This window comes from Pleurodeles waltl, chromosome 4_1 (assembly GCF_031143425.1).
Source record: "Pleurodeles waltl isolate 20211129_DDA chromosome 4_1, aPleWal1.hap1.20221129, whole genome shotgun sequence".
NCBI lineage: Eukaryota > Metazoa > Chordata > Amphibia > Caudata > Salamandridae > Pleurodeles > Pleurodeles waltl.
The window spans coordinates 512,551,733-512,578,831 of NC_090442.1; the positions used below are offsets into that span (position 1 = coordinate 512,551,733).

Below are 27,099 nucleotides of genomic sequence, written 5' to 3' on the forward strand. Positions count from 1 at the left end.
AATGAATTAAAATATAAAGAAAACTGAACTGAATGATCTGTTGAAATGTTGCACGTGCAATAGATCACTGACATGACTCTGTACCCACATATTGTAGACTACCTTGTCCCCAATCACGCACATAGGCCTGTGCCCATGACATGTGCATCATACATTTCTCGCTTCATGCACAACACTCATTGTCAATGCCCTCATGAGGCACATTTTCCAGTGCTCTCATGAGACACACCTCTCAGAGCTCCCTTGGGATGCATCACGAGGTTCTCCCAGGAGGTGCATTACTCAGTGCCATCCTGCAGCATCTCACACTGTGCTCCACTGCTGTGAATGACCAAGTGGCAGGGGGACTCTAATTTGGAGTAGCAGTTCAGATAACCACTTAAAACTGAAATCATGCTGTACCACAATAAAGTGCACAATTTATGTTTGACCGCAATCCATTTGGTAAGGAGTGTTTTTAGGTCTATGTGCCTGGCCAAAGGCTCTATATTCCATTGTATGCTTCAAAGTTCAACCGCTTAGATAAGGAAGGGAGACATTAAATCCCCTGATTACTGACTGGTAATCTTTAATTCTCCTAGTTTCACTCTTTCTAGTCCATACCTTCTGTGCAACCTGGGGGACCTCAAGATGCTTCGACTCTCATGGAGCTTGGAATTAGTTTGCAGGCATGTTGGGAGAGAATATAATTATACCTTGCTGTAGGGCTGGGTAGGTTTTTAATTCTGCTTTTTGTTTCTAAGGTGCACTCTACTATATACGATAAGGACTAAGGAAGAAGAAGTGTATAATATGGAGGAATTTAGATTATTACTAAGAATTCGGGGCATTTCTAACATAACTATGGTTAAACGTAAGTTCATTATTAGAGACTTTTGTTCAGTAAATCTGTAATAATCATGCACCTTATGTTTCATTTAGGTCACGATTTTTGTTCGGAAGGACATAACTGCATGGAATATTCCGTTTGCAGAAACCTGGAAGACAGAGCTGTGTGCAGCTGCCGTGACGGTTTCCGGGCTCTTCGAGAAGACAGTGCCTACTGTGAAGGTATTTTTTAAGATGTTTTGTTCAGATGCATAACCTGACGTGGATGACAAATATTTGCATGTTCCTGGTAGCTAGGCAGATCAGCCTATTAAAGCAAGGAATTCAATTTAAATCAGATTAATCATCTGGAAATATTTTCGTTACAATCCAATTAATGCATACAATGTCTTGAAAGAACTGCAACATCAAATTGAGTCGGGGGTGATAAAAAATAAAACTCACTAGTAAATATAGTTATCAGTGCTGTACCATCAGTCCAGTGCAAGTACAAAAAGTAGGTATGAAACACTTTCTTAAAGACTTCTGCAATGAGTCATAAAACGGTTTTTGAAGCAGTATTTGTTTTAACCTCTTCGCTGCCAGGCCTTTTCCCCTCAGGTGCTAGGCCTGTTTTGGGGTATTTGGGGCAGTTCGCGCTTAGGCACTCATAACTTTTTGTCCACATAAGCTACCCATGCCAAATTTGCGTCCTTTTTTCCAACATCCTAGGGATTCTAGAAGTACCCAGAGTTTGTGGGCTCCCCTGGAGGAGACCAAGAAATTAGCCACAATACAGCCAAAATGTACTTTTTTTTAAACAAAATGGGAAAAAAAGGGCTGCAGAAGAAGACTTGTGTTTTTTTCCCTGAAAATGGCATCAACAAAGCGTTTGTGGTGCTAAAATCACCATCTTTCCATCTTTCAGGAACAGGCACACTTGAATCAGAAAACCACATTTTTCAATGCAATTTTGGAATTTTACTGGGACATACCCCATTTTTACTATTTTTTGTGTTTTTAGCCTCCTTCCAGTTAGTGACAGAAATGGTTGTGAATCCAATGCTGAATCCCGGAAAGCTAAACATTTCTGAAAAAGTAGACAAAATTCTGAATTCACCAGGGGGTCATTTGTGTAGTTCCTACAAGGTTTTCCTAACAGAAAATAACAGCTGAAATAAAAAAATATTGAAATTGAGGTGAAAAAAACAGCAATTTTTATCCACGTTTTATTCGGTAACCTTTTTCTGTGAGGTCAGATTTTTTAAAGCAATATACCGTTACGTCTGCTGGACTCTTCTGGTTGTGGGGATATATAGGGCTTGTAGGTTCATCAAGAACCCTAGCTACCCAGAGCCAATAAATGAGCTGTACCTTGCAATGGGGTTTCATTCTATACTGGGTATACAGCAATTCATTTGCTAAAATATAAAGAGTGAAAAATAGGTATCAAGGAAACCTTTGTATTCCCAAAATGAGCACAAGATAAGGTGTTGAGAAGCAGTGGTTATTTGCACATCTCTAAATTCCGGGGTTCCTATATTAGTATGTGAATTGCAGTGCATTCCTCAAATAGACGTCTTTTTTACACACTGTCTTAAATTTGGAAGGACAAAATGTTGAGAAAGACGAAGGGCAATAACACTTGTTCTTCTGTTCTGTGTTCTCCCAAGTCTCCTGATAAAAATGGTACCTCACGTGTGTGGGTAGGGCTAGTGACTGCAACAGGAAATGCAACATGGACACATCACATTTTTACATTGATATCTGGCGTGTTTTTTGCAATGTGCCTAGTTGTGGATTTTAGCCTCTAGCTCAGCCGGCACCTAGGGAAACCTACAAAACCTGTGCATTATTTTAAAACTAGACATCTAAGGGAATCCAGGTTGGGGTAACTTGTGGGACTCTCATTACGTTCTGTTACCCAGAATCCTTTGCAAACCTCAAAATTTGGACAAAAAAACCCTTTTTCCTCACATTTCCGGATCAGAAAGTTCTGGAATCTGAGAGGAGCCACACATTTCCTTCCACCGAGCATTTCCCCAAGTCTCCCGATAAAAATGGTTCCTCACATGTGTGGGTAGGCCTAGTGCCCACGACAGGAAATTCCCCAAAACACAACATAGACACATCACATTTTCCCAAAGAAAACAGAGCTGTTTTTTGCAAAGTACCTAGCTGTGGATTTTAGCCTCTATCTCAGCCAGCAGCTAGGGAAATGTTAGGAATGGGGAGAGCGATGCATCGATCCGTCAGCACTCTCAGGTCCGGGCAGGCCTTGCGTCATTTTAACATGCCCAAGGGGCTGCCTCCACAAACAAAACACAGACACACACACAAACCAATCCCTGATGCCTAAGTGGTTTCTTCCCCCAAGGGGGGGCAGATCGGCCTAATAGAAATAGGCAGAAATGGCCTAAATTAATTTCCCCCCCCAGGAGAGTGACCCTTGCATAAGGGATCGGTCCCCTTGCATGAAATTGGCACCAAAAAAAAATCCTGGTGTCTAGTGGTTCCTCCCCCCTAATAAAAATACGCCGATCTGCCCCCAAGAGAGGTAGAAATGGCATAAAATAAAATTGGCTACCAGGGGAGCAACCATTGCCTAAGGGGTTGCTTCCCACGTCTAAAAAAATAAAAAATAAACGATCCCTGGTGCCTAGAGGTGTCTACCTCCCCCTAGGGCAGATCGGCCTAATTACAATAGGCTGATCTGCCCCCAAGGGGGGCAGAAATGGTCTAAAGCTAATTTTGTCCCCAGGGGAGCGACCCTTGCCTAGGGGGTCGCTCCTCACATCTAAAAAAAAAATGCAAAAAAAATAAAAGATCCCTGGTGTCTAGAGGTTTCTGCCCCCTCTGGGGCAGATCGGCCTAATTAGAGTAGGCTGATCTGCCACCAGGGGGTCAGAAATGGCCTCAAAATAATTTGCCCCCCCTGGGGAGCGGCCCTTTCCCAAGGGGCCACTCCCCTTATGAGTAATTACAAAAATAAAATCTCTGGTGTCTAGTGGACATTTCTGCTGCCTGTTTGCTTCATAATCGGGAAGCAGAAATGCTGAGAGAGACACATTCCTTATATGCCTCTCTCGCCCCCTCAATGTGATCGGAGGAGAAATGCTTTTGCATTTCTCCTCTGATCTGCGCTGGTGGGGGCAGCCTCTGATAAGGTCAGCATGCTCATCATTAGATGCAACGAAGGGTCCCGGGGGGTGGAGGTGGAAGGGAAAGTGATTCCCCTTTCAGCCCTATCCATGGGAGGGGGGTGCGAGGCCCTCGGGAAGAGCGCTTGCGCTTCCCCCGAGGGCCCATACCAGGACGAGGTGGTTACATTTGTAGCGCTGAGGACGAGACCACCTCGTCCTGGGGACCCAACGGGTTAAACATAAGCTCTTGCAAAATGCTATTCAGATTTCTATTGCTTAGCATCTTTAGCAATATTAATATCACCACATGTAACACGCTTTCCATTAGAATATTACAAGGTTTCTTACTGGCAGGTTAAACTGTACCATGCAGAAAACATTTTGCCATATTTGTGTAGGGTTCATTGATAAAAAAACAACTTAAGAAATACATTGTAAAGTGCATTGTGCTGATGCACAAACAGGCCTAGGTTTATGCTGCCTTATGTTATCTTAAACTTTAGGCCCTCGTTTCAGGTTGGCCGGAGTGGATACGCTAGGGAAGGGCGATCTCAACTTGCCCGTTCACAGCAGCCCAGGATTCCCAGAAACAGAGGTTGCTGCAACCGTCAACATGGCCGCATAGTTTAGAAATGCACAGAAACGACGAAGCAAAGATTGATTAATATCGATTCCAGGGATGTAGCATTGTTGAAGTCAACATGCTAGCCAATAAGAACTGAAATTGCCCAGTGCCAGCCATCTGGTTTAAGAAAAGGAAGAGTCTCTTTGAAGTTTCAAATAAATATGGGATGACTACTAAAGAAACCTGAACAAGCAGTCCCCATTCCCAAGTGCATGGGGGTGAATTCTAAGGTCTGCATTCCAGAAGCTGATGATGATGATGATGATGGAGCAACTTACAGCGTGCACAGCTACTCATAAGAGTGTCCCTGCACAATCCTACAGGACTAAAAAGGAAAAAACACATAGCAGCCTTCCATTTGCACAAAAGCCAGGTCTTACGCTTATTTTTAAACATTGCTGTGTTGCCAAGGGAGCTTATTCCATGCTAGTGCACCCTGATAAGCCAAATATCCACCCCCAGTCCTGGCTCAGAGAATCAGGGAGATAGAAACAAACAATTTGTTCCCTGATCTTACATTTTTTGAGGGTTATAAAAACTAAACTGAGCTTTAAGGTTACCAGCACCAGACTGGTACAAGGCACCATCTACCAATACCAGAGGCTTGAACAGAATTATTTTTTTAATAGGGAGCCAGTGCAGAGCTTGCAATTAGGAGAACATCCTTGTTCTAATTGGTAAATTCAACAATAAATGGGCTGCAATGTTTTGCACAACTTTAGTTGTTGTTCTTGTAGTCCAAAACACAAGGCATTACCCTGGATAGGGAATGCCACTTGTAATCTATAGACATTACAAAACTATGGCAAAAGGGCAGACTATTTTGTAATGTCACAGTACATTGAATCTGTTTCATTTGGCTGCGTGACTAATTTCAAAAGAGGCAACCACAACTATCTTGTAGATCCGAGCTGAGTGAAAGCCTGCTTGGATATCATCCAGAATTTTATTGGATTGTAAAAAGCACCTAAATTAGACTACAGCAAGATGTTCTAACATTTTAGAATTAACTTGTAAAACAGAAGTAAACCAGGGGGGCGAGAAACAGGCTGGATCCAGACTTGCGTTTTCCAGGAGAGAGAATACAACCTCTTCTTTAAAGGTGTGACGATTATTGAGGGAGGAAACAGAAGGAACAATGGCTAAGAACAATTTAAAGACGAAGTACACATGGCAGGGATCTAATGAAACCTAGATTTAGAACAAGTAATAGTTGGTAGCAGATACAAAATAAGTAAAAATTCATTCGAGAAGTGTGACTGGAAGGATAAAAGCGTGGTGTATTTACCTCAGCTATACCTTCTCTGATAGACTTAGTTTTTTAGGAGTGGAAAATCCTTTTGTTCCACAACAAAACAAAGATAATGGTGGCATGGAAGAACTGGGCAGAAGAGGCACAGTCAGTTCATTAACAATTTGAAACATCTCCTTCTGCTAAGTAGATGATATGGAAATTCTGAATGAATGGTAATGGAATTAAGCTTCCTGAACTCATATCTACACAGATGATTTATAAGAAACGACAATAACAAGGTCATATTTTAAATGTTATTTCCCTTGAGTCTCTTGATTCCTTTAAATAAAAAGTGGTAAGATGAGAAGCAAACCGGGCTGCAGGTTTATCACGAGTAGTGGGCAGTGGCTGGTCAAAAGGAAAATAAAGTCCAGTGCTTTAAAAGGATGTTTGTAATTGGAGGGTAACCACCAGAGATCTTTTAAGAGTTGGTTGTCAACTGGTTCTCATCTAGGTTAGCTCTTATTGCAGCCAGAGTGAGTATACACCAGTTTCACAACATTATAGGACTGATTAAGAGTTTTGCGGGTGTTACTCTGTCACAGCTGTGACGGATATCCTGTCCATCGTATTACAAATTCCATAGGCTATAATGAAATTGTAATATGGTGGACAGGATATCCGTCACTCTTGTGACAGAGTAGCCCATTCCACCAAACTCTAAATCAGACCCTATCTTGGGCTCTCACTTGAGCATCCAAGGTGGATTTTTCCTTCTGACAGCCATACAATGCATACTTTACATTCCATAACCAGAATCTCCATGAATGCCAGTCCTAGTTTGTCAATATGAATTTGCTGACTTTAAGAAAACATTTCTAACCTGTGTATTTTATCCATATATGTATTTGTAGTTTGAGACATATTTGATCGGAAGTGCTGTAGAAGGGCATTAGATGGATGTGCTTTACCTATAGCAATGTGGTTGCATTTGTTATAGAACAAAAATACCACTTTTTGCCTTTAAGACAAACACTACGGAACTCTAAGCTGTTTGGTAAAATGTCACCTTCACAAGTGGCATCTCCTATTCTTCTAGCAATGTCCTTCTGTGTTTGAATGTATGTATATGTGTGTATATGGTATTTCGGTGGTGTGATCCTAACCAAAGGGCAACAGCGCACTGTACATACATTTTAGAAATGGGATCTTTGGTTGGCAGTCAGGTTACCCCCTGTCCAAGCAAAGACCCTCACTCTAGTCATGGTAAAAGAGAATCACACTCAGTTAACCCCCACCCATCTCCTTGGTAGCTTGGCACAAGCAGGCAGACAACTTCAGAAGCAATGTATAAAGTACTTGTACCAACACACACAGTAATTCAGTGAAAACATTACAAAATGGACACAACACCAGTTTAGAAAAATAGGCAATATTTATCTAAATCAAACAAGACCAAAAGACCAAAAGGACAACATCTAACATACACAATTTAAAATATGAATTTTCAAAAGAATGAGAGTCTTACTCCATAGAAACTATGGAAATTATGACTTTGCTAAAAGTACCTGGTTAATGTCAAAAATAAAGCTGCACCGGCGAGCATGCGTCAAAAAGGCAGCCATGCGTCAATTCCTTCCTCGCAAGAGGCACGTGCATCAATTCTTCTCCGGTCGCGTCCGCGATGCGTCGTTTTTCTCCCTCACAAAAGAGTGATGCATCAATTTCCGGATGGGGCACCTCAGATCCGCGCAGGGTTGGGTTGACTTTGACGCCCAGGGACAATGCGTGGAAAATCCTGTTGCATGGTGTTAGAAACCAGCACTGTGTGTCATTATCAGCAGCTGCAAGTGGGTGTTGCGCATCATTTCTCCAGCTGCGATGCGTCGATCTCCCAGCCATGATGCAGGTGGAGCATAGATTTAAGCCGCGAGGCCTGCGGCGTACCGTTTATCAGCCGCGTTGCAGATGGTGTGTCGGTGTTCTGTGTGTGGATTTTCAGCTCTTGTCTGCCAACTTCACCTTTCAAATCCCCAGGGACTGGATAGTACAGCACTTGGCAGGGCAGGAGTCTCAGCAGAGAGTCCAGATGTTAGCAGAGGAAGTCTTTGTTGGCCCTGAGACTTCAAAACAGTAGGCAAGCTCAACTCAAGCCCTTGGAAATTCTTCACAAGCAGGAATATACCACAAAGTCCAGTCTTTGTCAACTTTCACAGGCAGAGGCAGCAACTGCAAGATAGCCCAAAAAAGCACAGTCACAGGCAGGGGCAGCACTTATTCTCACCTCTTCTCCTTTGCAAAGGTTCCTCTTGAATGCAGAAGTAATCTAATTTTCAGGGGGTTTGAGTCCAATACTTATACCTCTTTCTGCCTTTGCAGTAGGCCTACTTCAAAGGAAAGTCTTGGTTGTTCACAAGATCCTGCCTTGCCCAGGCTAGGCTCCAGACACACACCAGGGGGTTGGTGACTGCATTGTGAGAGGGCAGGCACAACCCATTCAGGTATAAGTGACCACTCCAGCACCGATGGTACATCAGGATATGCAGGCTACACCCCAGCTCCCTTTGTCTCACTGTCTAGAGGAGATTCACAAATGGCCCAACTGTCAAACTGACCCAGACAGGCAATCCACAAACAGGCAGAGTCGCAGAATGGTTTAGGCAAGAAAATACCTACTTTCTAAAAGTGGCATTTTCAAACTAACAATCTAAAATCCAACTTCACTAAAAGATGTATTTTTAAAATGTAAGTTCAGAGACCCCAAACTCCATATTTCTATTGGCTCTCAAAGGGATTTAGCACTTTAAAGTTATTTACAGGCTGCCCCCATGTTAACCTATAAAGAGAGCAAGCCCTTGCAACAGTGAAGACTGAATTTAGCTGTATTTCACTGTTAGGACATGTAACACACATCTGTACATGCCTCACCTTTAACATACACTGCACCCTGCTCATGGGGCTACCTAGGCCCTACCTTAGGGGTACCTTACATGTATAAAAAGGGAAGGTTTATGTCTGGCAAGTGGGTACAATTGCCAAGTTGAATTGGCAGTTTAACACTGCACACAGACACTGTGATGGCAGGTCTGAGCCATGTTTACAGGGCTACTCATGTGGGTGGCACACCCAGTGCTGCAGGGCAACTAGTAGCATTTGATTTACAGGCCCTGGGCACCTCTAGTGCACTTTACTAGGGGCTTACTAGTAAATCAAATATGCCAATCATGGATAAGCCAATTACACATATATTTTACATAGGAGCGCTTGCACTTTAGCACTAGTTGGCAGTGGTAAAGTGCCCAGAGTACCAGAAATAGAAAAAACAGAGTCCAGCACACATCAACAACCTAGGAAGCAGAGGTAAAAAGTTAGGGGAGACCACGCCAAGTCTAACAATGGACAAGCACAAACTTAAACCTAGCGAGTTATAGGAGAGGAAGCTGAATTGTGGGTGGTTAGTCCATTATGATGTAGTGTTTAAAGAGGTGAGTCTTTAACTTTTTCCTATGTTGGAGCAGTGTTGGGGCAGTCCTGATGGATACGGGGATGTTGTGCATAGACTGAAAAGGCCATTTTGACTGTGTCAAGAACCACAGAGATGGCGAGCATGTCTACAAGAAAAGCCGGGATGCTGATCGTAATACCTTTGTAAATAATGCAGCTCATTTTGAAGATGGGGTGGGATAGCAAAGAGAGCTAATGGAGTTCCATCATTGTGGGGGTGCCATGATCATACTTCTTCAGACCCTGGATTAAACGTGCTGCAATGTGTAGTATGTCCAAAAGGTGGTTCCAGTGCAAAGTCTGAGAGGCCAAGGAGTAGGGCATTGGCACTATCCAGATGACGGAATACAATGTCTTGAACAACAGTTCTGAAGTTGCTTTCTGGGAGAAACAAGTTGACTTTCCTAAGAAGAAAGGGCTGGTACCAGGCCATCTTTGTGTTTTTTTGGCTATGTGTTCTCTGAAGGAGAGGTTGATGTCCAGGTAAATCTAAGTAAATAGGTATTTGGTTAGATATGGAGTTTGTAGCCATCAATGATCATGTCATTGAGCCAGGTTTGTACTGTATTTTGTTTGTTGTTCTTAACAAATAATAGGAATTCTGTCTTGGAGAGTTGAGCTTCAGGTGGGCCCTGGACATCCAGGTCTCGATAATATGCTGGCAGTATTTGAGGTGCTGAATGTCTGAAGCAGAGAAGACCTTCAAATATATTTGTGTGTTATCATCATATTCGTGAATCTTGATGCCTTTAACTGTGAGTAGAGCACCAATAGTCTCTGTGTACAAGTTGCAAATGACAGGGTACAGTATAGTACCCGGGGGAACTCTATATGTGATAGGGTTCTTGTGTGACCTTGAGGTTCCCATGAGAACAAACTGGTGTTGGCTGGAAAACAAGGAGGAGAACCAGTGAAGGATATTGCCTGTGAATCTCATTCATGACTCAGTGGTGTGGGATGATCAACTGTGTTAAAGGCAGTTGCACAGTCTAGCAATATCAGGAGGTGGGGTCATCTTCTTCTATGGTCAACAGAGCATTGTCTATGATGGGTAAGGTAACAGTTTCCATGCTTCCATGCTTGACCTGAAGCCAGATTGGTAGTTGTGCAATAGTTGGGCATTGATGTGATCTTGGAGTTGAGAATAGCTAATGATCTTGTCAATGAGTGATAGGTAAGTGATGGGCCCATAGTTAGAGAGGTCATCAGGGTGTAGTGTTGTTTTTTTTTTAGGAGTTTGAAGATTTGGCCAGTCCTGAGAGCTTCTGAGAAGATGCCTAAAGTGAGGGAGGCATTGACAATGGTAAGTAAGGGTAAGAGAACATCCACAGAGAGACCTTTGATAAAGGACAAAGATAAGACCATCTTCATAAGACGTTGGCTCTGAAGGACTTGAGTATGTCAGCCAAATCTGAGTGACATATGGCTTTGAAGGCTGACTGATGCAGGATTGTATGAGACGGGGTGGGTGTGAGGGATGAAGCAGGCACTTTGTTTTGTTGATATGCTGCAAAACTTTCACTGAAGAAGTGGTTGGTAGCATTGCATTTTTCTGAAACGTGAGGAATAGGTGGGCCTTACAGGGGATTGATGCAGTGCTTGATTATCTTAAACAGTGTTTTGCTTCTATTGGTGGCTTCATTGATGGTGTTGGCATAGTACTTTGCTATGGCTGATGTTAAGAGCTCTCTGCATGTTGCACAGTGGGCCATTAGTATCAACAGGTCCTTGGAGTTCTAGTTATCTTCCATATTCTTTCCTGTCAGCAAAAGGATGGCTTATTGTCAGCAAGGCAGTTAGAATACCAGGGTGCTGAAGGCTTTGACATCCACGTACGTATTGTCAGTAGGGCAAGAGCATTCACATGTTGTTCCAAAACATTATTGGAGATGTTTAAAATGGCATTGCCATTGGACTTGTAGTTGCTGCGATGCGAGATGAGTTTGAGCATTAGGATGTCTAAGGAGAAGTGTCTGAAGGTTTGATTGTCTCTTTTGTGTTGACCCTGGTTTGTTGGTAGCATGCTGAACAGTAAGATCAGTAAGATAGGATGGTCAGTTTAGTGGCATGGGTGGTTTCCATTGGATTATTGAAGATGTGAATGACATGCTGTATGACACTGAGAATATCAATGAGGTTGAAGAGAATGTCTCTTGTTGAAAAGAATGTCTCTTGCTTTTGTTTGAATATGCATTTTCTGGGAGGTTGAAGTCCCCCAAGAGGATGGTGTGGGCATGGCAATGAGGTGGTGAGGAGATATAGGAACTCATCAATTAAATCCTTGTTCTGCCTGTGCAGCCTGTAGATGAGATGTAAGATGGTGGTCTGTGTTGCAGAGAAAGGGTAATAGCATGTCACCAGCTCCATGGATTTGGGTGTCACTTCATTGCGTAGTATGCAGGACCGGTGGGAATTATGGACAACATTAAAAATTTCTCCCTTCTTCTTATTTGTGTTGTCCACAGAACGGATGCTGTAGCCAATAGGAAAAAGGATGTCCAGGATATTTGAGAGTGTGTGGTATTTAGTGGGATGTGTATGAGGCTGATTTATGTGTAGTGCAAATGCTATGTGAGTGTCTGGGTTGTCTACATCTGGGTGTGGTTGTGAGTATTGGCAGTATTAGGCTCTGAGGGAGGTACATGTTTACAATCTTACCTTGCAGTTTTCACTGGAATAGGGGTTCTGACCAAGGGCCCTTCACCATCCTAATAGCTGCAATCTGCTGGGGTCACTCGGGTAATAGGATGCCATAAAGAGTTGATTGAAGTAGGTAGAAGGCAGGAACCTGTGCAGAAGGAAGTTAAGAAATCCAGTGACCTAACTATCTCTGCAGATGAATGATGGGAAATACAGTGATGTCACTTCCTGTGCAGATGGATGATGGGAAATTAAACCCTCTTCCCTGGCTTCTTCTTTAAAGACTATGAAAAGACTAAGAACAACTTAAGTACACTTAGTGACAAATAATGAATGAACCCTTTACAGGAGATAGAAACAACATCTGCAACTTGCCTCAATCTGATCGGAGCGCTAGATTTTCAGTCTTTAAGAAAGAGTCAATGTATTTATTTTCATTGGAATATGCTACAATAAGATAGACTCAACTGAGGAGCTATATGTTACAAAACAGCAGACTAAAACATTTCCAGGTAGCAATCTGCAACTATCACAACATATATTATTCAATATATGCTTATAACTGCAGGAACCATTTTTACATATGTTGCTGTGTGTAATTGCCTCTCAAATATGAAAGTGTGTGAACAAAGATTTTTTGAGTCACGTCAGCCTAGCACACTAGGTATTGGTTGGCTCACATATGTTGGGTGCTCGTAAATCAAGAAGTAATTGCCATGCTCCCAGACTTCTTATTGCAACATCAATGTTCATTTTTGAAGTAAATAGTTCTGACATTCTCAGTTTACCATATATATATATATATATATATGAGTGACTATCATGATATGTACCTAAATATATGTATAGCAATTATTCATGGTGTAAGTTTTAATGGACAAATGCAAAACATAAGCCTCAAAAGTGGTACTTAGATGACTACAGCCTTTATATAGCTCTATATAGCAGTTATAAATAAGATAACACTTTCCTTTAATAAGGTAAGGCATCATGTTTTTATGTGTCAAGGAAATGTTTTAGGTCTCAGTGCAGCTTTAAATACTGGAGCACCTGCACATATACTCTCATATGATGTGGTGAATAGCTTTTGTCATTGTTACACTCTTGCAATTGGAAAAGCAATTTAAGCCCTATCTTGTTGAAAGAGTAGTGTCTTCTTGCACAATCGAGACATTTGCATTACCTGCCTCTTGTAAACATATTTGAGTCGTATTCTATGAATCACACCCAATGATAAGTCCTTTGCAGCACTCTGGTTAGGTTTGCGCTAGTAAACTGCCTTTACACACATATATGAATAGCGTACATTGTTGCCTTTGTGTTTAAGGGTGGGTGTTAGAAATGGGGTTTTTGGTTGGCAGTCAGGTTGCCCTCTGTCCAAGCAAGAACCCTCACTCTAGTCAGGGTAAGTCACACACAATCCAAAATCAGCCTGTGCTCACCCTCCGGTAGCTTGGCACGAGCAGTCAGGCTTAACTTAGAAGGCAATGTGTAAAGCATTTGTGCAATAAATCATACAACACCATAGTATAACACCACAAAAATACACCACACAGTGTTTAGAAAAATATAGAATATTTATCTGGGTAATTGTAGGTCAAAACGATCAAAGTTGCAATACGAATTTGTAAAGATATCACTGAAAAGTGATATTAAGTGTCTTTAAGTCTTTAAAAAGCAATAAAGTGTCTTTCAAGCACAGAGTACCTGGTTTCTGGTGGGAAATCTCCTCAGAGGGCCACAGAAGAAGAGATGCGTGGAAAAAGGGGGGTGTGCGTCGATTTCCTCTCAGCACACACAGACTTGTGTCGTTCTTTTCCACGCGGGGAAGTCGGGCGTCGTTTTCCGGCGCGCAGACAGTCTCTTTTTGTGGATCGCGGGGATTACCAGATGTCCCGGGTCTGTGCGTGGATTCTCCTGCTTATTTTCCGGCTGCGCGTCGTTCTGCGGGGCTGCGCGTCGAAGTTTCGATCTCACGGTAGGCGTCGCGTCGATTTCTCCTTGGAAGTCGGGCGGCGTTGTCCTTGCGAGGCCGTGCGTCGAAATTTTGGTCTCACGGCAGGCGTCGCGTCGATTTCTCCTTGGAAGTCGGGCGGCGTTGTCCTTGCGAGGCCGTGCGTCAAAGTTTCGCACTCACGGTAGGCGTCGCGTCGATTTCTCCTGGAAAGTCGGGCGGCTTTGTCCTTGCGAGGTTGTGCGTCGAAGTCTCGATCGTCCCGAGGGCGTTGCGTCGATCAGCGTCGGTGTGCGGCGTTTTTCTTGCCGCGAAACAAGCTGTGCGTCGAAATTTTCAGCGCACGGAGCGTCCAAGTGAAAGGAAGAAGTCTTTTTGGTCCTGAGACTTCAAGGAACAGGAGGCAAGCTCTATCCAAGCCCTTGGAGAGCACTTTCACAGCCAGACAAGAGTTCAGCAAGGCAGCAGGGCAACAGCAAGACAGCAGTCCTTTGTAGAAAGCAGACAGGTGAGTCCTTTGAGCAGCCAGGCAGTTCTTCTTGGCAGGATGTAGTTTCTGGTTCAGGTTTCTTCTCCAGCAAGTGTCTGATGAGGTAGGGCAGAGGCCCTGTTTTATACTAAGTTGTGCCTTTGAAGTGGGGGTGACTTCAAAGAGTCTCTAAGAAATGCACCAAGTTCCCTTTCAGTTCAATCCTGTCTGCCAGAGTCCCAGTAGGGGGTGTGGCAGTCCTTTGTGTGAGGGCAGGCCCTCCACCCTCCCAGCCCAGGAAGACCCATTCAAAATGCAGATGTATGCAAGTGAGGCTGAGTACCCTGTGTTTGGGGTGTGTCTGAGTGAATGCACAAGGAGCTGTCAACTAAACCTAGCCAGACGTGGATTGAAGGGCACAACAAGTTTTTAGTGCAAAGAAATGCTCACTTTCTAAAAGTGGCATTTCTAGAATAGTAATATTAAATCCGACTTCACCAGTCAGCAGGATTTTATATTACCATTCTGGCCATACCAAATATGACCTTCCTGCTCCTTTCAGATCAGCAGCTGCCACTTCAACAGTGTATGAGGGCAGCCCCAATGTTAGCCTATGAAGGGAGCAGGCCTCACAGTAGTGTAAAAACGAATTTAGGAGTTTTACACTACCAGGACATATAACTACACAGGTACATGTCCTGCCTTTTACCTACACAGCACCCTTCTCTAGGGGTTACCTAGGGCACACATTAGGGATGACTTATATGTAGAAAAAGGGGAGTTCTAGGCTTGGCAAGTACTTTTAAATGCCAAGTCGAAGTGGCAGTGAAACTGCACACACAGGCCTGGCAATGGCAGGACTGAGACATGGTTAAGGGGCTACTGAGGTGGGTGGCACAACCAGTGCTGCAGGCCCACTAGTAGCATTTAATCTACATGCCCTAGGCACATGTAGTGCACTCTAATAGGGACTTACAGGTAAATTAAATAGTCAATCATGGATAAACCAATCAATAGTACAATTTACACAGAGAGCATATGCACTTTAGCACTGGTTAGCAGTGGTAAAGTGCTCAGAGGTCAAAAGCCAACAACAACAGGTCAGAAAAAATAGGAGGAAGGAGGCAAAAAGTTTGGGGATGTCCCTGTCAAAAAGCCAGGTCCAACATGACCCCCCACCAGCCTAAAGCCAGGGGAGAACAATCACTATCCTGATGTACTTCCCTGTTTGAGGCGACAGAACAAGGACCCAGGCCCACAACAGCAGGGGCATGCTCCAGTTCTTCGCCTTCCTGACTCCAATGGGATCCCTCTGTCCATACTCTCAGGGCCCACTAAGCCCATCCATGGGGAACCTTTCTCCTTTCCTGCGGATCCCATCTGTGCAGCACCTAACCTTACATTGCTCACAGATGTATCCCAGGAGCAGGATAGTACCACCAGGACCAACACAGTGGTGTTGCCCATTCTATCCCCGGGGTGGGACACTTGTCCCCTCCCCAGGGATAACTCTGTCCACCCGGACAGCAAGCCACTGTGGTTATTGACAGTTGTCAGGGATGAGAGCCAGGCCCCAGGCCTCTCAAAGCTCTCCCACCACTGTGGCTGTGGAGAGTGGGGGGCGGTAGCCCCAGGTGCTGGGCACCCTTTAACTCTCCCTTCCACCAGGTCAGGGATGACAGCCTGAACCTGGTCCTCCCCTCTGGGGCTCTGTACCCTCCCTCCTGGAGCGGTACCCCCAGAGTCCACCATGGTCAGGGTGCTTATAGAAGTCGCCCTGTACCATTCCTCCACCAGTGCAGGGCTGTTAACCTGCAACTGGCCCTCCAACCTGGGGTCTGTACCTTCAGGTTGGACTAGGGCCCGGGGTGAGGCTTCCCTCCCCCTGCCCTCTCTTCTGGGGTCCAGCACTCTCCAACTAGGAGTGGCCTCCTCAGAAGACAATAGGGTAGGGGCACTGTTATCAGTAGCCCCTCTCTCCAGGTCCGGGGGGACACCCTGAACCTGGTCTTCCAGCCCAGGGTCTGTACCCTCAGACTGGATCACTGCCTGGCAAACCAGGACTTTCTGGGAGGCACACCTACCCCCCACCAGGTCAGAGTTTAACCTCTGCACCTGACCATTCAACTCAGAGTCGCCACCCTGAAGTTGAACAATTGCCTGGCACGCCAGGACTTCCTGGAGGGCACACTGACCCTCCACCAGGTCAGAGTTTAACCTCTGAACTGGGCCATTCAACTCAGAGTCACCACCCTGAAGTTGAACAATTGCCTGGCGCACCAGGGCTTTCTGGGAGGCACACCTACCTCCCACCAGGTCAGAGTTTAACCTCTGAGCCTGGTTCTCCAACCCAGGGTCACCACCCTGAGGTTGGGCAATTGCCTGGCACGCCAGGACTTTCTGGGGGGCACACCTACCCCCCACCAGGTCAGAGTTTAACCTCTGAACCTGGTCATCCAACCCAGAGTCAACACCCTGAGGTTGGACAATTGCCTGGCACAGCAGGGCTTCTTGGGAGGCACACCTACCCCCCACCAGGTCAGAGTTTAACCTCTGAACCTGGGTATCCAACCCAGAGTCACCACCCTGAGGTTGAACAATTGCCTGGCACGCCAGGACTTTCTGGGGGGCACACCTACCCCCCACCAGGTCAGAGTTTAACCTCTGAACCTGGATATCCAACCCAGAGTCACCACCCTGAGGTTGAACCATTGCCTGGCAGGCCAGGACTTTCAGGGAGGCACACCTACCTCCCACCAGGTCAGAGTTTAACCTCTGAGCCTGGTTCTCCAACCCAGGGTCACCACCCTGAGGTTGAACCATTGCCTGGTATACCAGGACTTTCTGGGGGGCAAACCTACCCCCCACCAGGTCAGAGTTTGACCTCTGAACCGGGTTAGCCAACCCAGAGTCACCACCCTGAGGTTGGGCAATTGCCTGGCATCCCAGGACTTTCTGGGAGGCACACCTACCTCCCACCAGGTCAGAGTTTAACCTCTGAACCTGGCCATCCAACCCAGAGTCGACACCCTGAGGTTGGACAACTGCCTGGCACGCCAGGACTTTCTGGGGGGCACACCTACCCCCCACCAGGTCAGAGTTTGACCTCTTCACCTGGTAAGCCAACCCAGAGTCACCACCCTGAGGTTGAGCCATTGCCTGGCATTCCAGGACTTTCTGGGGGGCACATCTACCCCCCACCAGGTCAAAGTTTAACCTCTGAACCCGGTTATCCAACCCAGAGTCACCACCCTGAGGTTGAATCTTTGCCTGGCATGCAAGGACTTCCTGGGGGGCCCTCTCACCCCCCACAAGGGACACACCGTCCCCAAGGGCCACACAAGAGTCTGGTTGGCGCAGGTCTCCCGACCTCTGCCCATCCGGCAGAGTCTGGGTTTCCCCCAAACCAGAAACGGTCTCACCTGGGTCATTCCTGGGGGGCTCTGCTCTCAGAGCTGACCCCTGACTTTCAAGATCCTCCACTGGGGTCTGCCACCCCCTCTCAACCCTATGTCTGGACTTCTGCACCCCCTCACTAGGAGTGGTACTGCCAGACACCAGAACTGTTGGGATGCTGTCTACAGTCATCCCCCCAAGTTCTTCTGACACTGCGGGGCTTCCCTCAAAAGGTGGCCCTACGGTACAGGTTAGGCTCTGAGACCTACCTGGGACACTACAATCCTCTCCCACCACACTTGGTCGGGAACCACCTAGACCACTCCCTTCAGGAGCACCCCCAAATGCCTCTTCAGACTCTCTGGTACTCACCCAAAAGTCTGCCTCCACTGTAAGTTCCCTTGGGTCAGAGAACTCACACTCCACCTGGTGTTGGCGTAGCTCTGGAAAATAAGGACTAGACATATGCTCTCCAGCAATTACCTCACTCTGCCCTTCACATGTATTAACCACAGTACCCTTCACCCAACCACCCAGTAACTCAGCCTTGGAAAAGCACTCTATGTCACCCTCTTGAGACTGGTGAGACAGTATCTGCCTGTCCCTGACACTCAACCCATACTCTTCTGGGATGTCTCTACACTCTATATCCAGGACGTCCACCAGGGGGGAACCCTTTTCTCTGTCACTCTCTGCTAGAGTCAGTAAAGTGTCCCTCCCCCCAGTAGGAATATGACTCCCTGTGCCAGTTCCCCAATCCTTCTCAGGGACCCTGTGCATAACGGGAACTACCTCATACCCTTGAACTACCTGGGGTGTGTCAACTCCCTTCTTCAAGTTGGGCACCACATCTCTGGGCTTGTGCCCTTCTTCAGCAGTACTAGATGCAAGATTTTTGCTGCCACCATCTGAACTGGACTCAGCCCTTCCGGCCTCCAGTTTCAGCTCTTTACCGCTCAGCTCTTGAGCTGCAATCTTTTCTTCTTCCAGGGCTAAAAGTCTTTTTGCCTCAACCTCTGCAAGATACTCCTCTAATTGTTGCTCCTGTCGCCTTTGACTTCGGAGCCATTCATCTATTTCTGGGTCACTGTCCAACTCTGAGTAGCCCTCCTCCTCATCTGAGTAGTCTTCCTCCTCATCTGAGGGGTACTTAGTCATTTGGTTTCTTGCTGCCTCTCTCTCTGCCCATCTTTCCTCCCCCCAGACTATGTAGTGATGGAGCATCTCCGCTTTAGTAGATCTCCTTGCTACAGGAAGGCCCCATTGTCTGCAAAGCTTCCTTAGGTCAGCCTTAGTGAGGTGGTCAGTACGAACAAAGCATGAGTTGGTAAGCAATCCCATTCTGATAAGATCTTACTAGCAAAAACCAAAATCCAAAGTCCAAAATATCAATAGTATATCCAGGAGGACATCAGAGAACCAAAGCCAAAAAAGATGAAAAATCAAGTTGACCTTCAACTGTGGGTAGGTAGTGAAATACTTAGCTACTGTATGTCACTGCACAAACACAAGTCCTATCCTCACCGCTGATCACCAATGTTAGAAATGGGGTTTTTGGTTGGCAGTCAGGTTGCCCTCTGTCCAAGCAAGAACCCTCACTCTAGTCAGGGTAAGTCACACACAATCCAAAATCAGCCTGTGCTCACCCTCCGGTAGCTTGGCACGAGCAGTCAGGCTTAACTTAGAAGGCAATGTGTAAAGCATTTGTGCAATAAATCATACAACACCATAGTATAACACCACAAAAATACACCACACAGTGTTTAGAAAAATATAGAATATTTATCTGGGTAATTGTAGGTCAAAACGATCAAAGTTGCAATACGAATTTGTAAAGATATCACTGAAAAGTGATATTAAGTGTCTTTAAGTCTTTAAAAAGCAATAAAGTGTCTTTCAAGCACAGAGTACCTGGTTTCTGGTGGGAAATCTCCTCAGAGGGCCACAGAAGAAGAGATGCGTGGAAAAAGGGGTGTGTGCGTCGATTTCCTCTCAGCACACACAGACTTGTGTCGTTCTTTTCCACGCGGGGAAGTCGGGCGTCGTTTTCCGGCGCGCAGACAGTCTCTTTTGGTGGATCGCGGGGATTACCAGATGTCCCGGGTCTGTGCGGGGATTCTCCTGCTTATTTTCCGGCTGCGCGTCGTTCTGCGGGGCTGCGCGTCGAAGTTTCGATCTCACGGTAGGCGTCGCGTCGATTTCTCCTTGGAAGTCGGGCGGCGTTGTCCTTGCGAGGCCGTGCGTCGAAATTTTGGTCTCACGGCAGGCGTCGCGTCGATTTCTCCTTGGAAGTCGGGCGGCGTTGTCCTTGCGAGGCCGTGCGTCAAAGTTTCGCACTCACGGTAGGCGTCGCGTCGATTTCTCCTGGAAAGTCGGGCGGCTTTGTCCTTGCGAGGTTGTGCGTCGAAGTCTCGATCGTCCCGAGGGCGTCGCGTCGATCCGCGTCGGTGTGCGGCGTTTTTCTTGCCGCGAAACAAGCTGTGCGTCGAAATTTTCAGCGCACGGAGCGTCCAAGTGAAAGGAAGAAGTCTTTTTGGTCCTGAGAGTTCAAGGAACAGGATGCAAGCTCTATCCAAGCCCTTGGAGAGCACTTTCACAGCCAGACAAGAGTTCAGCAAGGCAGCAGGGCAACAGCAAGACAGCAGTCCTTTGTAGAAAGCAGACAGGTGAGTCCTTTGAGCAGCCAGGCAGTTCTTCTTGGCAGGATGTAGTTTCTGGTTCAGGTTTCTTCTCCAGCAAGTGTCTGATGAGGTAGGGCAGAGGCCCTGTTTTATACTAAGTTGTGCCTTTGAAGTGGGGGTGACTTCAAAGAGTCTCTAAGAAATGCACCAAGTTCCCTTTCAGTTCAATCCTGTCTGCCAGAGTCCCAGTAGGGGGTGTGGCAGTCCTTTGTGTGAGGGCAGGCCCTCCACCCTCCCAGCCCAGGAAGACCCATTCAAAATGCAGATGTATGCAAGTGAGGCTGAGTACCCTGTGTTTGGGGTGTGTCTGAGTGAATGCACAAGGAGCTGTCAACTAAACCTAGCCAGACGTGGATTGAAGGGCACAACAAGTTTTTAGTGCAAAGAAATGCTCACTTTCTAAAAGTGGCATTTCTAGAATAGTAATATTAAATCCGACTTCACCAGTCAGCAGGATTTTATATTACCATTCTGGCCATACCAAATATGACCTTCCTGCTCCTTTCAGATCAGCAGCTGCCACTTCAACAGTGTATGAGGGCAGCCCCAATGTTAGCCTATGAAGGGAGCAGGCCTCACAGTAGTGTAAAAACAAATTTAGGAGTTTTACACTACCAGGACATATAACTACACAGGTACATGTCCTGCCTTTTACCTACACAGCACCCTGCTCTAGGGGTTACCTAGGGCACACATTAGGGATGACTTATATGTAGAAAAAGGGGAGTTCTAGGCTTGGCAAGTACTTTTAAATGCCAAGTCGAAGTGGCAGTGAAACTGCACACACAGGCCTGGCAATGGCAGGCCTGAGACATGGTTAAGGGGCTACTGAGGTGGGTGGCACAACCAGTGCTGCAGGCCCACTAGTAGCATTTAATCTACATGCCCTAGGCACATGTAGTGCACTCTAATAGGGACTTACAGGTAAATTAAATAGTCAATCATGGATAAACCAATCAATAGTACAATTTACACAGAGAGCATATGCACTTTAGCACTGGTTAGCAGTGGTAAAGTGCTCAGAGGTCAAAAGCCAACAACAACAGGTCAGAAAAAATAGGAGGAAGGAGGCAAAAAGTTTGGGGATGTCCCTGTCAAAAAGCCAGGTCCAACAGTGGGGAATAGCATTTGAAACCTGGGATATTAGAAATGTTTCTTCTTCATTGAAGTTTAGTATTTGTGCAGAGGTTCTAGATACCTTTCAGTTATTACTTGTAGTAAAAGTATGTTAAATAAAATAAAATATGATCCTTATCAAATTTACTTGGGAAAACATTTGTGCAACCTGGCACACATCTAGGGCCAGATGTATCAAATATTTTTTGCGATCAGCCGTTTGCAATCGCAAAAATGCATTTTGGTATGTAACAAGTCCAATTTGCAATTCAGTAACTTGGTACGGAATCGTAAATTGGATTGGCAACTAGATACCAATTCGGTATTAAAAAAGGGGCGTGTCAAGGGCGTCCCTTCCTAATTCTGAATCGCAGAGTTATGTACGATTGTTTTGTGACGTGAATGTGGTCACAAAACAATCACAGTTACCACCAATTACAAATTGGTGGTAACCCATTAGCAAAGAGAAAGCGGTCACCCAGGAACCCCTTCCTCTTTGTGAATGCATGCAAAAACGTTTTTTAAGAGCCGGCAGTGGTCCCACGGACCACTGCCGCCTCTTAAAAAATGAAAAGAAAACTTTTCATTTTTCATTTTTAAAAGCATCCCATTTTCCGTTCAGGAATTCGGGCTGCATTTAAAAAAAAAAAAGATTGCTTTATTGAAAAGCAATCACAGACATGGTGGTCTGCTAAGCCCAGAAAGCCACCATCCCTGTGATTGTAGCCATTTGCAATGGCTCGCAAATTGCAACCTATCACATGAATATTAGTGAGGTAGGTCCATTTGCAAGCCTTTACAAATCGCAGTATGAAACTCCTGGAGTCACTAAAAATCGCAATTAGGTAATCGCTGTTGTGAAGAATGATACATCTGGCCCCTGGTGAATAAATGAATGAAAGAATGAACAAAGTTTGTAAAGCACAAGCAGTGACTTTCATGTGCTATGCTGGCACTGAAGTGGGTACTCAGTTTACAAGCTTACTTAGTGAGAAGCAGATGTTGGAATGTGGGTCATTAGTGTGTGGCCTGCACAATTAATGGGTCCACACATGACCACCACTGGGAACCAAACACACCATTGTAGCACTTAACTCTCATAGGGTAGTGCTGTAGAGCAGTCCAAAGCTTACTCATGGGAGGTGGTGTGGGCTAGTAATCCCCATTCACGAGCACACAAGAATGACACTCAATAAATGATTGCCCAGTCTGCGCTTTTTCTTTTGATAAAGTAAAAGTACATTTATTACACACACACACTACTCAATACTATGCAACAGTTTATAAATATACACAAGTTGATGGAATTGCTCTTGGATGACGTGTAATCTCTCATGTCTCCCCGAGAGAAAATATAATCCAACAATCCACATGGGAAAACAATCCTTGGTATCCCAATGCAACATTTGACTATAATGTAGAGTGAGAGCCCCAAAATCTGACAAATAAGTACATCTACTGTGAGAGAAAGAGGTTAACAGTATCATTACAGACATCAGCATTAACAAAGAACATATAGAGAAATGTTTACACACTTAAAAGATTAAGATTACTTTTGGGTTACTTTGATTGCTCCTTGATTATTCCTGATTAACCTGGTGTGATACTATCATACACCCTCTAGAGAGTGCAGTCCCACAAGCAAAGAACAAAAGTATTAAGAAGCTTGTGCTTTGCAGTATGTTGTAACCCTTGAGGGGTTATGATTCCCTTGTCCCACCCAGCCTAGGGTGGGGACATGACGGTTGCCTTGGTTGAACGCTGAACTGATCCTGCAGCTCCCCCTGGCAATGGGCACTTGTTTTGTGGTGACTTCATCTTCCTGGGGCCACCACGAGCTGAGCACACAGCTCAGACAGACTTGAGCCCTGCAAGGCCTTATGGGACTTATGCATATTGCATGAGCTGCTCTACCGCTGTGCTTGGGAGAACCGTTTTGAGTTTCATCAGTGTTTTTTGTTTTTTGTGGCCTTGCTCTGTGTTTCCTGGTGTCCTGGGTGGTGGGCAGTGCGGGAAGCGCACCCCACGCCAGCTCTCATGGTTGGGGGTGTCCAGTCCAACCTGGACACCCCTATCAGGTGAGTGATGTTGGGGAGCAGCTCAGGTAGCCCACCCCTGGCCACTCCCGCCGGTTCCCTGCACAGCCAGCACCTCCAGGTGCTGCCGCCCAAGCCGGCCCTTCTCCTGGTGTCTGTCCGCTCCTGTGGGCAGACTCATGCTGCTGATGCGGCCGTTGGGGCCACCCGGGGGAGTGCGACAGCACAGCAACCTTCTCTCCTGCGTCATCGGGCCCTGGGATTGGGTCCGAGGCCCCTTCTCATAATTCTGGGGAACGCAAAGGCACTGCCCGCCTTTGGCCTCTTCACGGGCCTGGGATGGGGTCCGGAGCACTTATGGCCACTTTTTACGGGGTGCGACTGCGCCCCCTGACTTTCTCTTCCTGGTGGGGCCCCAGGATGGGATCCGGGGCCCCAGCTCCATCAGCCAGAGGCCATCTTTGCAGGTGAATGAATGGTGCCCCCCAACTATTCTTCTTGCCGGGGTCCAAGGATGGGGTCTGGGGTCCCCTTCCGCCATTGTCGCGGGGAACGCAACAGCGCTCCCCACCTTTCTTTCACCGTGGGGCCCCAGGATGGGGTCTGGGGCCCTCCTATATCCTCCTCATGGGGTCGCAACAGCAGCCCCGGGCTTTACTTTGTTTTGGAGGCATCCCCAGGGCCCGGGCCCATCCCAGGAGCATCGACCACAGCAGCGGCAGAGCCCCACTCACTTCGCCGCTTGCTCCAAAAGAGGTCAAAGATCACTGACCTTTTCCTTGGGATATCTCTGGCCCCTGAGGGCTGATTTTGATTATTTGAATGTCGTTTCGTTCCTGCCGACGAGCCCTTGCCACCAGGAGCACTCTCCTTAGGCCCCCTGGCCCAGAAGGGTCCCAGATTATAAGGAGCCGGTACCACTGACTCCCTACGCCAGTCTTCCTACTGGAGCTCCTCCTTTTCTTCTGGGCAGTGCACTCCCCTTACACTAGTCCAGCCTTTCCCCCAACTAGTCCTCAGGGGAGTAAGGAGGTCAGCTTACCTGGACCTGGCCTGCACCTCACTGGGTGTCCAGCAGTGAAGCACAGCCAAGAGAGAGATCCTCTCTCTCTAGTCCCTGCACAGGACCTTTTAAGTGGGGGCGGTATTATCGAGCAGGCCTGCACCGCTGGCCAATCCAGATGTGTCCCATCACTTCCTTGCCCCTGTCCCCTCCTTCCTGCACAGTCTTCTGGGATAGCTAAAATGGCGTCATCCAGGAGCTAGGGCCACATGTGTTCTGAAACTCAGCCCCTCCTTCCTAACATTCTTTTCAGGGCTTCTCTGCCCATTTTGTGGCAGGGGCTGACAACGGCTGATTGATGCGAGGGATTAAAAGAAATTATGAGGTTTTGAGTATGTAACCTATTAACTAGTAAGGACCTTAGGCTGATAGTTGTCATTGTGGGCACCCATACCCAAGCCTTTCATATTTAATCTTCCGCCAAAAACATGGAAGTCAAGAACATTATGCTCCCTGTGCACGCAGCTTGACAAAAAAGTCTGTGCAACAGAAACAAGCATTTGCAATGCAATAGGTCTTGCATATTTCAAACAAGATAATTGTCATCTTTTGACAACAGCGCCCACAAACAAAAACAAAACAAAAAAAAGAGTGGAAACTGAGAAAAGACGAAATAATAAAATAAAATAAAGTTAGCTTTGAAAGATAAAACTTTGCAATTGTGTTTGTCCTGCTGGGCACGTTTTTGCCAGTCACAAGACTTCTGTTTGCGGGGCACTGGAAGTTGGAACAAAATAGTACCTCGATCAAGTTGAAATCAATTAGTGCTTGATCCCTTCTCCACACAGAAGAACGAAAATGATGCCAGACATGCCTTGACGAATTACGACCACGTAAACCAACAAATGGTGAGCGACAGGCGGGCTCCAAGCCCTTTACTGAACATAACAATGTCTTGCATGGGAGATGCATGCACAAGCACGTGCACTCGCAGGCTTCACTCTAACAATGAGAGATATTGTCTGAATCACCCTCGACATCCGTCCTTTTAAGGGGATCTGGGGTGGCTTTACTAGGGGGCACATCACACCATAAAAATGTTTAAATGATGGTTCCTGGTGAAAAGGTGTTATAGAAACCTATTGGCGGAATACCTGCTGCTGAAAGATAGGAAAGCAAGCATAATGAAATGGTAGCACGGCCTTCAAAGACGCAAGGTAGCAGTGCGCCAGCAGTTTTGGTAGCAGGCCACCCTACTAACAATACTAGGAGTGAGGAAACAACAGATGCTCTGCACTAGACTGATAATTTTGACTTATTTAGAGTCAGGTATTTTTATTCCTCAGTAATCCCTTTTCCTTCTAGCTGGTGATGGGGGAATTCACTTCAACCGTAACCCCGGGCTCAGATTGATTGCTGCCAGAAGGAAAGGCCATTTCCAGGGAGAGAAGCAGTTATGTTTTGTTCTTAGCCTCTTGAAATCGAAAGCAGCTGGGATACAGATTACGTTTGGGCTTCAGCCTCATTTCTCAATTGTTTTCATTCTGACACTTCAAACTGAAACAAACCCTTTGAGGCATGTGATGTGGAATGAAATTCGGCAACCCTGCCTTTGAGCAATGCGCTGTGTATTGAAGCAGATGTCCCTTTGCACTGAGCAGCTTGATTGGCATCAAAGCGGCTAATGACGGACACGCCAATGGAAACAGAGCTTCACTACCTGAATGTGTTACCACCAATGTTAACTTTTCACAATGCGATGTATGTGGATAATGTGTTAGGCTATTTTAGACATCTTTCTGAATGAAGCTATGGGGCCAGGCTTTCTCTTTGACAGTGTCCTATCGGGTAGCTGACTATTTTAAAAAACACTATGAGCTTAACTTTATAAATAAACTTAGTAGTAGTCAAGGACAGAAAAAGACCAATTATTTGGAGAGGTTTTTTATAGTTCGAATTAAAAAGAAAAATAATTGTGCTTCATAAAGCTGATTATGACAGCAGCGTGACTATCAATGGTGCAGCAGGAGCAATTGCTCAGAAACCTGCAAGTGTGTGGGACCCACAGCAACTGAATTATATTTCTCTTTTACTAACCAACCACCAACTTAAAAATATGAGCAGTAAAAAATTGTGCCAGGGGCTCAGAATCGAAGAGCAAATAACTATACTGATATTTGGATGTTAGAGTCCCAACTTTCCCTAAGGAGACATCATTATTATTTTTTATTTCCTTCTGGCTTTGTGATGCGTGAGAACACATGCGGCCTCGGACCAATAGAGAAGCAAATTTGGCAGTAGAGGATTCTACTGCCAGTAGAGTCCTTTCCTGGCAAGACAGTTCCCCTCAAAATGTAGGCGGGCCGAGCAAGCATTACCGTTTAGTCTGATCAGTGAACGATTCTGCTCCTGCCCCGCTGCTTAGGGGCTTGCTCAGTAACAACACGTAGAAGAGGCTAAGCTTCTGGACTGAAGAAGGTAAAAGGAGAGG

At 46.0% G+C, this 27,099-nt stretch overlaps 1 protein-coding gene across 2 annotated transcripts in view; it reads left to right on the forward strand.

The window, feature by feature from the left end:
• NELL2 (neural EGFL like 2) overlaps nucleotides 1-27,099 on the forward strand; it is a 1,100,394-nt gene that overhangs the window by 598,964 nt on the left and 474,331 nt on the right. For both annotated transcript variants that reach the window (XM_069228823.1, XM_069228824.1), the window contains exon 12: nucleotides 922-1,050. In XM_069228823.1, the coding sequence (XP_069084924.1) occupies nucleotides 922-1,050 (129 nt within the window). The remainder of the gene's footprint in view (nucleotides 1-921; nucleotides 1,051-27,099) is intronic.